The sequence below is a fragment of the Anolis sagrei genome, chromosome 3 (assembly GCF_037176765.1).
Source record: "Anolis sagrei isolate rAnoSag1 chromosome 3, rAnoSag1.mat, whole genome shotgun sequence".
Taxonomy (NCBI): Eukaryota; Metazoa; Chordata; class Lepidosauria; order Squamata; family Dactyloidae; genus Anolis; species Anolis sagrei.
Genome location: NC_090023.1, coordinates 141,664,249 through 141,678,547, shown reverse-complemented (window position 1 = coordinate 141,678,547; position 14,299 = coordinate 141,664,249). Strand labels below are relative to the sequence as shown.

General features: G+C 39.3%; 1 protein-coding gene across 1 annotated transcript; it reads right to left on the bottom strand.

Moving 5' to 3' along the window:
* Nucleotides 1-274: 274 nt before the first annotated feature.
* Nucleotides 275-13,025, bottom strand: TMEM72 (transmembrane protein 72). The gene is made up of 5 exons (XM_067466926.1): nt 12,739-13,025; nt 8,487-8,553; nt 6,335-6,406; nt 6,036-6,175; nt 275-3,062 (listed from the first exon to the last, which is right to left on the bottom strand). Exons 1-5 carry the CDS (start codon nt 12,806-12,808, stop codon nt 2,653-2,655), a joined length of 759 nt encoding a protein of 252 aa, XP_067323027.1. The 5' UTR covers nt 12,809-13,025; the 3' UTR covers nt 275-2,652.
* Between the last annotated feature and the right edge of the window lie 1,274 nt (nt 13,026-14,299).

Here is a 14,299-nt window from a genome sequence, read left to right as displayed (position 1 = left end):
CCAGTGTGATGTCTCTACTCTTTACTATTCATGGCTTTAATGTATACAAATTAAGATCCCACACCATAAAAACCACCTATGTCTAAAATTCTGCAGAATGTTTAGCTGGCCTTGATAATAAGATGAAAATCTATATTGAAAAGCAACATGTTTACAATCATGGAATCATGTAGACTTTGTCAGCAATATACTGATAAGTGTATGTATATTTCCTTACCCTCTATTTACAATGTTTAAAAAATAAATAAAAAGGGGAAATTGTGGAGTGCAGAGAAACAGAAAAAAATACTTAAAACGTAAATCAATCTTTATCAAAGGCACAGCAGAGAATTTTATCCAAACTTTCTTATCTGTCTTTCAACAGCACCAACAATGGCTTCACTTTGAGAAGAATGATAGCAGCTAGTGCTATAGGGTGACTTGTTTATATAGGGCAGCCCTGTCATTCTAGAAAATGTCTACCCACATGCACTTCCTAAGCAGGATCATGGCAGAGACATTCTGGGCTTCCTCTGTTCATATTGTTTTGCATGATCATGTTCATTTCATTCTGTCCACTATAGTTGGGTTTGTCAGACAGAAGTAAATTGCTACTTGGGCTCTTGAAAGAGCATAAGATCATTCAATGTAACAAAGTTAAATAAGGTTGAGTGCTTTATTACCATCCCTACCAACCTCATGGTAAATGGCCCTGATCCTAAGGTTATGACATGCTGAAGAGGGGGTGAGGAAGGTGCAGCCTGTATATGGCATGCAAGCCCCAGCAGGGTCCAATGCAGCCCCTAATTCTCCATGAGCCCCAGTTGTAGGGCAACTTAAAAAATATTTTTTAAGTTTGTTACAACCTGCTATTTTTGGAATTCTGTGGATTAAGGGATAAATGTAGACAGTGGAAGCAATTTGTTTAATAACAAAGTGAGGCAAAATGCATTAAAGTACTTTGTGGAGAGAAAAAGTGGAGGTATAAATAAACAGAAGAAGACAACAAGGAGGAGGAGGAAGTACTAATACCAGGGTTATCCAGAAAGTAAGGTTACAAGATTTTTTAAAAAATACAAAGAATGAATATATTTTAATAAAACTTACATGGATTGTAGCATAGGTGTCGTATTATTTTTCCACATAATCACCATTCAGTTCAATTCATTTTGTCATCCGTAGGATGAGTTTTTGATGCCTGTGTCATAGAAGTTTCCCTCCACCTTTTTCAACCAGTTCATCACTTCGATTTTCACCTCGTCATTGTCGGAAAAGTGTTTTCCACCCAGATGTTCCTTCAATTTAGTGAACAGATGATAGTCACTGGGTGCGAGATCAGGTCTGTGGGAGGGGTGGCTTAAAACATCTCAACCAAATGAAGCCAACAACTCTTGTGTTGCATAAGCAATATGTGGATGTGCAATATCATGAAGGAGACAGACTCCCACCATCAGCATCCCACAACGTTTGCTTTGGATGGCTCTGCAAAGTTTCTTCATGGTCTCACAATATATTCCATACCCATTTTGTCACATATTATCTTGACATTATGTCCTCTCAATAAACTGAAACAATTTCACAATTAATCACAGTGGTGTTCATGCCGTTAGCATTTAGGTAGCGTATTACAGTGCAAACTTCACACTTGGGAGGAAACAGAACGAGAACACTCATCTCTAAGCTTCACCACAACGCCAGTTGATGAGCTACTGATGACTGGCACTGCTTGTCCGCTCCCGCTGGCTTCCCGCTACATGGCAGTGATATCAACTTACCCCGAGAAAATGCCCCATGAGAGCTACGTGCCTTGTAATCTTACTTTCCAAATAACCCTCATAGTAATTATAAAATATGTGGAAAAAAACAAACTGTTGTTGGGGTGTTGGGGCGGGGCGGGTCATTAAATTTGTTAATAGTTTGTAAAGATATGTGAACTTAACTATATCTATTTTAAGCATCTTTTAAAATAAGTTTTGCTTCTTAAAAACTGAAAAATCAATTCAAAAGCAAGTTTGAAATAGGCACTTGGGAATAGCCAAGCCTTAGGTTTTGATAGTTGTACCACAGTTAACCACACCCCAGTCAGAAAAAAGTGTCGATTAAACTCTAGTATGTTTATGAAATTTGTTTCCAAAAGATAACAAAAATATGTGTTATAGGTGGCAGCAGACTATTGGCTAGGAGTCAGATATTATGTACAGATCAAAACAATCAAACTGTATCAAGTCCCGTTGGAATCGGGTTTGAAAAATTGCATTTCATAGCCAAAGTGCAAGATATTAAATCCAGAAGCAGAATGACCTGGGGAAAAATGCAGTTTTTTTCATGAGATTCTGCATACTGTCTTTACTTGCTAAGCAACATCAGATAGCTTCCTCAATCGTTACCAGCACTTTCAATTGCTATAGTAGTGATTGAATAACTAAAATGAGACAAAGCAGACAAATTGCTTCATCAGTGAGAAAAGTAAAGTAGACTTCAGGAAATAGGAGAGAGTTCTCTTGAATATGTATCCCTGTTAATCAGCATTAATGGGAATATGTGTCCCTTGTCACTAGTTCAAAGCAATTAGGTCTATTCTGTGAGTGAAGTAGCTGTAACTGTAAAGAAAACACTGGAATCATAGGCAAACATCATTGCCAAAAAAGCTGCACGTAGCAAAAATAAATTATTTTAGCTATTAATGATCTGTGAATTAAGAATGAGGGCCGTATCAGATGTGGTTTCCTCAGGCAGGCTTTCCAGCTCTTCTGAATTTTCTCTAACAGGCAAGATAACATCCACCACATTCTCCTCTAAGTGTGTTTGTCTCTTTGTAGACAATATGGCTAAAGAGTCTGACATGACAATATTTTGCTTCTTGTAGCCTCTGAAGATACTCTTCAAATCCAGCATAGTGAACTTGTTTTTCCCTTTGTGTACTTCCCTGCCGAAAGTGTATGTTTGTCCAGTGTCATCTACACTAGCGGTGACCACGGTTCCATCATAAAGATCACAATGTTGCTCTTGTCTATTCGCTGTGGTTTCTTTCTTTTGCTTACTGAGCAGATAATAGACCAAACCAGTGATTACCAGCATTGTCCCTGGAAAGGTGAGGAGAAGAAAGAGAAACAATTAGGTAATCATCATCATCTTTAATTACTTATTAATCGCCCTCCATCCGAGATGCTCCAGGCGATTTACATTGCAGAAATTATACAGGATAAAACACATACATACAAATATTAAAATTAACATGGGTCAAATGCTCTAGTAAAAAGCCAGGTCTTAAGTGCTAAGATAAAATGCCCTAATCAAAGACTATAGTGCAAAATACAACTGCATGTAGGTATGCTGGTTCTGCTGACATGTGTATAGAGCTGGGGTCCTCAAACTAAAGCCCAAGGGCCAGATACGGCCCTCCATGGTCATTTACCCGGCCCTCACTCAGGGTCAACCTAAGTCTGAAACTACTTGAAAGCACACAACAACAACAACAACAACAATCTTTTCTCATCAGACAAAAAGCAGGCCCACACTTCCCATTGAAATACTAATAACTTTATATTTGTTTAAATTGTTCTTCATTTTAATTATTACATTAAGTTGTTGTTGTTTTTTGCACTACAAATAAGGTATGTGCAGTGTGCATAGGAATTCATTCATGTTTTTTTCAAATTATAATACGGCCCTCCAACAGTTTGAGAGACTGTGACCTGGCCCTCTGTTTAAAAAGTTTGAGGACCCCTGGTATAGAGCATGTGGTGGCTGGGCAACTTCAGACATTGCAGGAGAAAACAACTTATCTGTATCTGTTCATTCTGAGCCAGGCCAGGAGATGATACTCAAATAGCCTTGGTTGCCATGAATGACAAGATTAGCATTCTACTAAAATACAGTAGAATGCTACTCTGTTGACCTTCCTAGTTCTCTTGGTGTAATTTGATGTCTTATGCCAGGGATCCTCAAACTAAGGCCCAAGGGCCAGATATGTGCCCCCCCAAGGTTATTTGGCCTCGCTCATGGTCAAAGTCTGAAACGACTTGAAAGCACACAACAACAACAATCATATCAGTCAAAAACAGGCCCACACTTCCCATTAACAAATTTATATTTGTTAAAACTGTTCTTCATTTTAGTTATTGTATTGTTTTTAAGTGTTTTTGCACTACAAATAAGATATGCGCAGTGTTCAAAGGAATTCATTTATGCTTTTTTCAAATTATAACCTGGCCTTCCAGCGGTTTGAGGGACTGTGACCTGGCCCTCTGTTTAAAAGGTTTGAGGACCCCTGTCTTATGTTAATGGACCTATTTGTTAGGAGTTAGCAGTTGTTGGATCAGTACCCTAATACTGCAATGAGCCAAAACCAGAAAAAGTAGGCTAAGTAAATTGGTGGTTCTTGAGTTTGAGAACTGGGTAAAGAACTTGTTATGTATTGAGTTAGGCTTCCTTTGAGGTTGCAAATCCACACCTTGACAGTACTTTTTGGCTGTATCTACAAAACCAAACTAAAATGACTCAATGCTCAGCTGCTGTGAGGAACCCACATGATTCATGGCTGGATTCGCAGCAGAAAGCAGCAGGTCAAGAGTTTCAGAAGTGTGGATAACTGGATCAAGCTGGATCTGTCCCAGTTCATTGTCTACACACTCCAGCAGACTCACCACTGCATCACTGCCAATAGTCAGCTCCCTTCCAGAGGCTTGTTGGCAATGTAGCTTCTGATGATGTCACACCAGGGTACCCAACTGTGTGACCTGTCAACATGGCCTTAGATCTATCTATGTCATTGTAGAGTCAGGTGGACTCTGATGCCTGGAGTCAGCTTCAACTGGTCCACCGCATATTATTATTATTTTAGGATGAACTAACAATCCTTGCATGCACATTTGGGACAAGTCACATGGGCACAGCCATTTGAACTCACAAAAGCTTTAAAAGTAAGGGACATCCTTTTGTCTCTTGTTGATTCGGTCTTTACCTTACTCTGCATGGAGTGACCATCTTCCACGCTTTTGGGCAATGTAACTTTGCATGCCACGAGGCCTGCTTGGGCCTCATGTTCTGCAACCAAGTTTTTACCTGTGTGGTTTTCTATTCGCTCATGTGTCTGTGAGTAAACTTATTACATCATTCATCTGATGTGGAATTTTCTTTGTGTTCTGGCATTCTGATTGTGTATTTCCAATGCATGCTTTTCATGGGGTGTCGATGATCAGTAATTAAGAGAAAGCTTTCAACTCTGCCTGTATTTTGTCCCATACTTGCTCAGCCTCCCGCTGTGTGCATGTGTTTTTTGGTTTTTAAATCTCTGCTTTAGGAAGGTCATCTATTTCAAATGACTTAGTTCTTTGCTCCAGTCCAGCGACTGAGCCCTTCCATGTCTTAAGCATCTGCATAATACATTATTATTATTATTATTATTATTATTATTATTATTTATACCCCACTTTTTCTCCCCAGAAGGAGACTCAAAGCGGCTTTTCAATTACATCACTGCAATGTACTCTACAGAGGATTGCCCTTGAAGATGTAAAATGTACTATAAACAGCCAACCAGAACACCATATAGAAACTACATAACACTGGAATTAAGGACTGGCTGTCAATACTTGTTCAAATATCCAAGATAGACTTGGTAACAGGATTTATGAGCTGATTGTGGTGATAATTCTGTTCCTACTGCTGAATGCAAGAGTGGTGAAAGGGAAAGCAACAGCTAATTGAGACTTCTAATTATTATTATATTTATTTTTATCCCACGTTTCTCCTCAAGGTAGCTAACAATGATATGATGCAATACAACAGAATTTTAAAAGAAGGACAAATACATCTACATACTAGTATGAAAATTAAAAACAATTAAATATTTATGTAATGAGTGCGAAAGTTAAAATACAATCAAATGCAATAAATAAAATTACATTGAAAAACTAACGTGCTTTTAAGCGGTTTTAAACTGCTGCAGTGAGTATGTGCTCTGTTGTTGGGTAGGATTGTCCTCCCCGCCTCCAAAATGGCATCTCGGCACACAGATAGTGGAGTGTTAGTCATAATTTTGATGCCTCTCTTACCTGGAATAGTAACATGCCATACAAGCACAGGGTGCAAGAAGCATGCTATTGAAAGCAGCACATATGCTAGGAACTTCTGGAATGCTCCACGGCGTCTGGCTTGCTTCCAGCAAGTGTACTTCATGGATCCTATCTTCGGGCTGAAGTGAAAATTGGAGATTGTAACTAAGAGTAGAGTAGGTAAAACAAATTGTGTGGTGCTTCCTCACTTACTCAACTTCAAGGTGATTGCAGAATTCAATACCATGCCAACCCCAAAATACTTCCATGAAAGGTGTGGGATGGAGATTAGAACTTACGTAGAACCGATGGCCAAGAACAGACTGGCAAAGTATGCTGCTTCACACACTGAAACGGCGATCCCTGAAATACTGAAGAAGAGGAACTCATTAAAATATGAGAAATGGGTAGCAAAAACAATTCTCACACCACTGACAAGCTGAACTGGGAAGGGAGCATCATTTGCTGCCATGATTGAGGGCCCTCCCGGACAGGTCCTATATCCCAGGATCTGATCCTAGGTTTTTTTCTTTAAACTGGATTATATGAGTCTGCACTGCCACAGCACAGAAAACCTGGGATCAGATCCTGGGATATAGGGCCTGTCTGAAAGGGCCCTTCATTATTTATTTGATATGACCACTGCCATAGACTCTGCAGATACATAATGCAAAAAGAGTTTGATGTCTCCGTTGGTCTAATAGGACGGAGCAAAGTGCGAAGCAGTAGTCAAATAGTGTAGCTAAGGAAACAAGGAAATCAGGATGACATGAGCTGATTAAACCTGATTGTTTTACTTCACAATTTGTTTGATTTCACTTCTGTAGGGAGAACTTTCCTGATACAACAGAATGCATGAAGTTTCATCCATCTGGCGTGAGGAATAAAGACAATTGTTTGTACACTTTTTAAAATAAATAAATAAAAATACTTCACTTTTTGTTAGTCTTCTTTTTTCTAATTCATTCCTCTTCCTTAGCCCTCATTGATGAAAGAGTAGCTGGTTTGTAATATATTACTAGCATTTTACTTTTTTAAATCAATTTTCTATTTTAAAAAAAGGAACAATATTGAAAATTAAGTACTATGACCATTTTTCCCTACAAAGCAACATTTTAGGAAGAATGAAGAATAAACAATGCACCACACTAATTGCAAAAGCTATTCGTTTGTTAAATATAATAAAATCAATATTAATTTTGGGAAATGATCTTTATTTTATTTTTGCAATAGAATGTGATTATGACCTTGCTACTCCTCTCTAAAGAGCTATGTGACATATACTTGTTGTTAATGCCCTGCTTGAAATTACTACTAACAACACGGCTACTCCCTACATTCTTAATGATAAATCTAATGAGCCCCTATCAGTAGCCTCTGATAACAACTTGGCTGTGTATCATGAAGGAGTGTCCTTGAAGTCAAATGAAACAGATCCGTCATTACCGAGATAAAACAACACAGAGAACAAACAATTTCCCCAGACCTTGTAATGAACCAATGTGTTTTTTAAAGTCCACACTGTTGTTTCTATTTTTGAATGGCTCGAAAAAAATTGTGGGACAGTCGGAGCTTCCTAAACTTGCTGTTGACCGTTTCAGTCTAAAAAATATACACTTTAAAGAAAGTTCAGGTAAAAATAACAGCAGGTGGACCAGAGAGGAGGAGAATATGGGTAAAGCTAAAGAAGAACCAACCATTGTGCCAAAATACAACCTGAAGAGCATCTCTACAGAATTTAAAAATAATACCTATACATTACGCTATTAAGCATAATGTATAGGTAGCCAGAAGAACTCTGGACTGAAGCCAGGAACATTGAGAGGGAGAATGCAAAGATACTACTAGTAGAGAGAGAGAGAGAGAGAGAGAGAGAGAGAGAGAGAAGCCTCTGGGGGTTGGTGCTCATCTCCATTTCTAAGCCGAAGAGCCGGCGCTATCCATAGACACCTCCAAGGTCATGTGGCCGGCATGGCTGCATGGAGCGCCGTTACCTTCCTGCCAGAGCTGTACCTATTGATCTACTCACATTTGCATGTTTTCAAACTGCTAGGTTGGCAGAAGCTGGGACTGACAGCGGACCCTCCCCGGATTCGAACCTGCGATCTTTTGGTCAACAAGCTCAGCAGCTCAGCGCTTTAACACACTGCGCCACTGGGGGCTCCAAAGGTCAGGAGTACTATGCTCCAAAACTTTGCCAGTCTGAAATTGGAAGTCACAGAGTAGTTTGACGTGTGCATTTTCTGCAACTTTTCAGGCTTATTATTATTATTATTATTATTATTATTATTATTATTATTAATTCAGGCCTAGTTCTATAAAGTTAGGGACCTGGAAAAAGTGAATTACAGTATGTGTGTCTCTTGCATGTACGAATGCGCATGCCCTTAATAATCTGGAAAGTATCCAAATTCACTTTCTCCTGCCTCCAAATTTAACAGGAATACTTACATTAAGTAGACAGCCAGGCTCTTAAACTTCCCCTGAAGAAGTGTGTCTGTACCCACAGCAATGAGCACTGAAACAAGAAAGAAATCCAAATAAATGTCTGTATAATGACAGCCAGAGCAACAGCCTTCTGAATTTAGATAGTGTGCTTTAAATAATTGATTATTACATCATGTCATTTCTCTGTTTCCAGTACTTTTTTACCAGATAGACTACTGTCATAATTAATAGTATCATAGAGTTGGACGAGACCACATGAACTTCCTGCTGAGCAGAAACACGCAATCAAAGCACCCACAATAGATGGCCATCCCGCCTCGACTTAAATTATTAGCTCTGGGGAGGCAGTGGATTCAATGGATACGGTTATTTGATTCTGCAGAAAAATGTTCCAGATATGCTCAGAGGCAGTCTAGCCAAAAATCCTTCACCTTTGCATCCAGCAAATGATCTTTGCATCCAGCAATTTATTGCTGTACTTTCAATGAATCAGTGTCCTCCAGCTAAAACCAGTACATCATTTTTTACTTTTACTTTTAATAAAAAGGATATGTGAAAAATTGGCAACAGTATATATGTTCTCAAGAGTAAGTGGTGGTAGAAAAAAGAGATCTGTGAAAGAGTTAATTAAATTAACTATAAAATGAAACCCCGTGCTTTAAGACTGCCTATCCAAACTTGAGAATTTCAGAGTATAGGATCCCTACAGTTCCCGGTCTTTGTAGTCCATCTAAGGGGATAACAGGTTAGGGGAAGGCAATTTCAAAACAGAGCCAATTTTTGAAGGTGCTAATAACAAAATGTGCCCATAGAGCTTAATTTACAACCATCCTGCCTTTACTTGTAAATCTCCCCTCTCTTTTTGTGTAAGAGAATGTGCAGATGGAAATAAGTTAATAAATAGCACTAATGAAGCAATGAATAGCCACAGGAGTAACACAACACCAAAAATCTGCAAAGGAGAAAGTTGGGGATTAGACGCTGTAATGAGTTTTGTTCCACACAGATATGACTCAGAACGAAAGTATTAACTCTTCCAAGATGTTTGAGTTATGGTGCATAAACATTCCCTTCAAGGTTTAATCCCTTAAGAAAGGCTGTTTTTAGTGATTTCTAAAATAAAACATCGCCCCCATGCTTTGAACTTTCTTTCCAATACTACAATTCCTACCAATCAAGATAATTTATACTGGCTCTGGGATTCTGGGGTTTGTAATTCACAGTCATGTTCCCAAGCTCTGTAGTGGCTTGATCAGGAATAAAACGATAAAAATCCCTTCACACACCCATACACACACACATTGTGCAAAACACAAGTTTTAAATTAACACTTTCTGCTAAATGTATTTGCCTACTGCAAAGTCAGGCTGTAAATTCTGAGATGGAAAGTTATAGGCTCATTGTTGGTACATAATTTAGTACATTTGATGCTAAACTGCATTTCCACAGAGCAGTTTCATTTAGTGTTTTCTTGGTTTTACTTATTTATTTATTTGCTTTATCCCACGTTTCAACTTCCAGTAGACACTGTGACTCCCACCGACAACAGATATGAACCAAACTTAGCCCACAGACATCCCCCCCATGTCCAACAGAAACTAGTGGAGGGCTTGGGGGGGGGGGGTTGACCCTAGAATCTGGGAGTTATAGTTCACCCACATCCAGAGACCACTCTGAACCCAACCAACGATGGATCTGGACCAAACTTGACATGCATACTTCACGTGGCCAACTTTGAATACTGGAGAAGTTTAAAGGGAATTGACCTTGAATTTTAGAAGTTGTAGTTCACCTGTAATCAAAGAACACTGTGAACCCAACCAACAATGGAGCTGGACCAAACTTGGCACACAATTGAACAAAATCTTTTTGAAAACTCTAAAATCAAGACAGTAAATAAAGAGCAACACTAAAAAAACAAACAAACGGGAATTCCAGACAGAAAATAATAAGGACTAGCTAACACCTCCCAATAAAGGATTCCCCTAGCAGGAAGCAACCGGGCTTTGAAGTTGCAAGGCCATTCAAGATGGCCAATTGCAACATTCACACTTGCCTCAAGCAGACAAGAGTTCTTTCTCCCACTCTGGACATTCCACAGATATATAAACCCTGTTGCCTACTTTCCAACAGACTTCACAACCTCTGTGGATGCCTGCCATAGATGTGGGCAGAACATCAGGAGAGAATGCTTCTGGAATGTGGCCATACAGTCCAGAAAACTCACAGCAACTCAGTGATTCCAGCCATGAAAGCCTTAGACAACACATTAAATACCAATTCTTTCCAGTCTGGACAATGAAGCCTATACCACTCAGAGCCAGGCACAGCAACAGAGATTTAATTCTGAACCCCATCAATTCTCTCTTCCTCTCCACCTTGGTCTGGAGTCTAAGCAGGCCTGTAGCGAAGGGGGGGTTTTAGGGGTTAAACCCCCCCCCCCCGAAATTTTTCAGGTTAAAAAAAAATAAACCTGGTTTATTCATGAATTTTAACTGGTTACCCAATTCCCCATGCTAAGTCTATGAGACGCAAAAAATTAAGAGTCCCTCCAGAACTGCAAGCGTATATCAAGCAAATATTGACAATTTATTCACACTGTCATTACTTGCAGCAATAGCCGATGTAGCAAAGCAACCATATTTGGGGGGGGGGGGGTGTTGAATGCCCTCAATAAGGAGGCCAGACTTGGTGGAGGTGGTTGACAGGGGCGGAACTGCAGGCTCCTCTGCCCCTGCTGTGATCTTTGCGTTCAGTGTGAGGCAGGTTTCAACTCCCCCCCTGAAATTTTCAAACCCTCCCCGAAATTTTCAAAACTCCCCCCCCCCCCCCCGAAATTTTCAACCCTCTCTGAAAATTTTTTCTGGCTACGGCCCTGAGTCTAAGCTAATGAGAAGGTGGATCCAAGGATGCATGAGCCTTGACCAACCAGGGAATTGAAAGTGAGTTTTGAATTGCTGCCAGACTGTATAAAATATGCTGAATTTTTCTGTATGAGTTATGTTGGTTCTTTGAAATGATTATGCTGTTCTGATATTCATCTGGCCAGATGAATAAAACTTCTGTCATTGCCTCAAACCCAGGTATGTTTTTCCTAGCTGTCAAAGTAGCACAGTGTGCTGGGCAATGAACCTACATTGCCCCCTTGTGACAGACAGCTGATTTCCATAACATTTGGATCAAGTGAAGTTTCTGAGCACTTTTCAAAGGCGGCCCTAAGTAGAGTGTATTACAATAATTAAAATGGGACATAACCAAGCCATCAACTACTGTGGCCAGAGCCAACTTTTTGAAAGAACACAGTTGTTTGCAAGATCGATGGGAAATTGCCCCTGACATTTGGTGACCTAATAAGTCATATGATATACCCTCCCCCATTTCACAAATAAAAACTTCATCACATGTGGCCAAGCAATATAAAGGTGTGATTAAGATAAAAACTGGGATGTAAGAAAAGCAGCTAGAAAAGTGAGAGAACAGAGGAACAATCCTGGACTTTCCTTGTCTGATCAAGTCAGTTGGAGGTCATGTCAGACTAGCTGTCCCCTGCCATGCATTGCTGTGGCCCAGTCTGGGAATATGTGTTTTCTGTGTGTGTATATATATATATATGTTTATATGTGTGTGTTTGCGTATATATGTGGTTTTGCGAATGTGTTGTAATGGGTTTTTTTAACTTTTTAAGTCCCTTCCACTGTGTTTTTTCAGTGTTTTTATGAGTGACGGTCACTTGTTGGCCTGATAAGTGCATTGTGTCCAAATTTTGTGTCAATTCGTCCAGTCGTTTTTGAGTTATGTTAATCCCACAAATGAACATTACATTTTTATTTATATAGATGTATTCAGCCTCCAGATATTGCGTCTCCACACCCAGGTTGTGGCTGGCTATCCTCCACTTGCTTCAACGAATTCAGTATGGGGTTTACATATAACTACTATAATTTAGCTTGTTTAAAATTGTTCTACATATGTTATTGATTTTTAGCTGTATTCTGTTCTATGCTATCTTGGAAGCATATGCTGCAAGAAAGACAGGATATTAAGGACAGTAGATAAGAAGACATGAACTCTTGAATCCATTGCCAAAAGAGTAAGTAAACACCACTACTCCCTCGCTTGAGGCAACATCTCACATTATATACATTATTCTTTCTGAAACCCAATATAACTGAATTGCAAAATAAAAACCAGGAGGAAAAATGACATCAAGCTCAGAAAGGCAAGGAAAACTACTGCACTAAACACAAATTCTCACCTGCTCCGGTGGAAATCCCTAGCAGACGACAAATGTGTTCCAGTACAATCCAAAAAGTCACTTGTCTCATTCTGGCAAGATAAGAAAGCCTTCGGTCTTTAGGAATTCTTGAATTAGACCAGCACTCGGGCTATGTTTTCCCTGCATTGGAGATGAGTATCATACCCTTTCCAAAGACCCACCATTCCAATGTTATGAAAAATCACCAATTCCAAAGAAACCATCTTCTTTCCATTCTGAATCAGTTAGCAATCCTCCTGAATGGCTCTGACCACCCTTTTTGTGTTGCCATTCATCACACAGTGGAACAATTAATAATTACCAAGTGGAATGGACTCAGCCTAAGGGCTTCTCCGTCCTTGGTGCATTTCAGTATGGGACAATTATATCTACAGTTTGGAAAGTTCTTGCGAATGCACACTCCACACTGGTACAGATTAATTGCCATGGGTTAGCATTAGAGGCTTATGGCTTTGCTACTTTTTAAAAGAATGTAGGTTGCTGTAGTTACTAATCATTCTGGGAATTTACAAGGTGTTCAAGGACTCTCTCCCCATAGGTGTCAGAACACAGCATGAAGTGACATCCTCTGATAAGGATTTTTAAAAATGGAGACGAAATCATAGGAATACATGGGAGAGTTATGTTTGACAGTCATGTCCAGAAAACTGCGCCTTAGATCCCCCTTTCTAGAATTTTGTTTTAGGTAAGGCAATACCAGGATGAAAAGCCTCATCTAGAAGCACCAATGAAGGGTCACACAAACTGGGAAGAGGTTCCTTCAGTTCCTCAGGCATGTTCTCAAAAAAAAAAATCAGATTGTGGACACTTTCCTCGTAGGGAGAGACACCCCATCATACCTCTTTCTTATTTCATTTCCAAATAAAGCAAACACTCAAAAATAATTGTGCTTCTCTCACCCATTAGTTACCCAAATTGCCTCTTTGCATGTGCAAACTCTTGCTTTTTTGCATTGAGAGGGCCAGATCTATATTTCATAGTATTACATTTGAATGCTCCAGGTAAAGTTTCCCCCATCAAAGTGACACAAGTCTGAACAGTGGAGTGAAAGACAAGAACATGTGCAAGCCTCCTACAAAGACTTTACGAGTGGCTGAATCTACAAGATTAGTAGAAATATACTGTGGTTGAGGAGGGAAGGAGGGTGGGAAAAATATAATCTACACCAGTGTAAATTAGCATAATGCCATTAATATTAATATTTGTTAAATCACTCAGGATTTATGCTTATAACACTTGGAATATGGCTTGTTGATTTGTGTTTATAGCATAATAAAATATGTTGAAAATGTGCAAGCCTCCTCAGTCCTTTGCTCATAATAATGTGCAGTAGAGTCTCGCTTATCCAATCTTTGCTCATCCAACGTTGTTTTATCCAACGCAATCTGCCTCCCGGCGGATCCACAGCTGTTTCAATTCATTGTGATGTTTGGTGTTAAATTTGTAAATACAGTAATTACTACATAACGTTACCTTTTTCGGTCGATTTGTTGTAAAACAAGATGTTTTGGTGCATAATTTGTAAAATAATAATGTAATT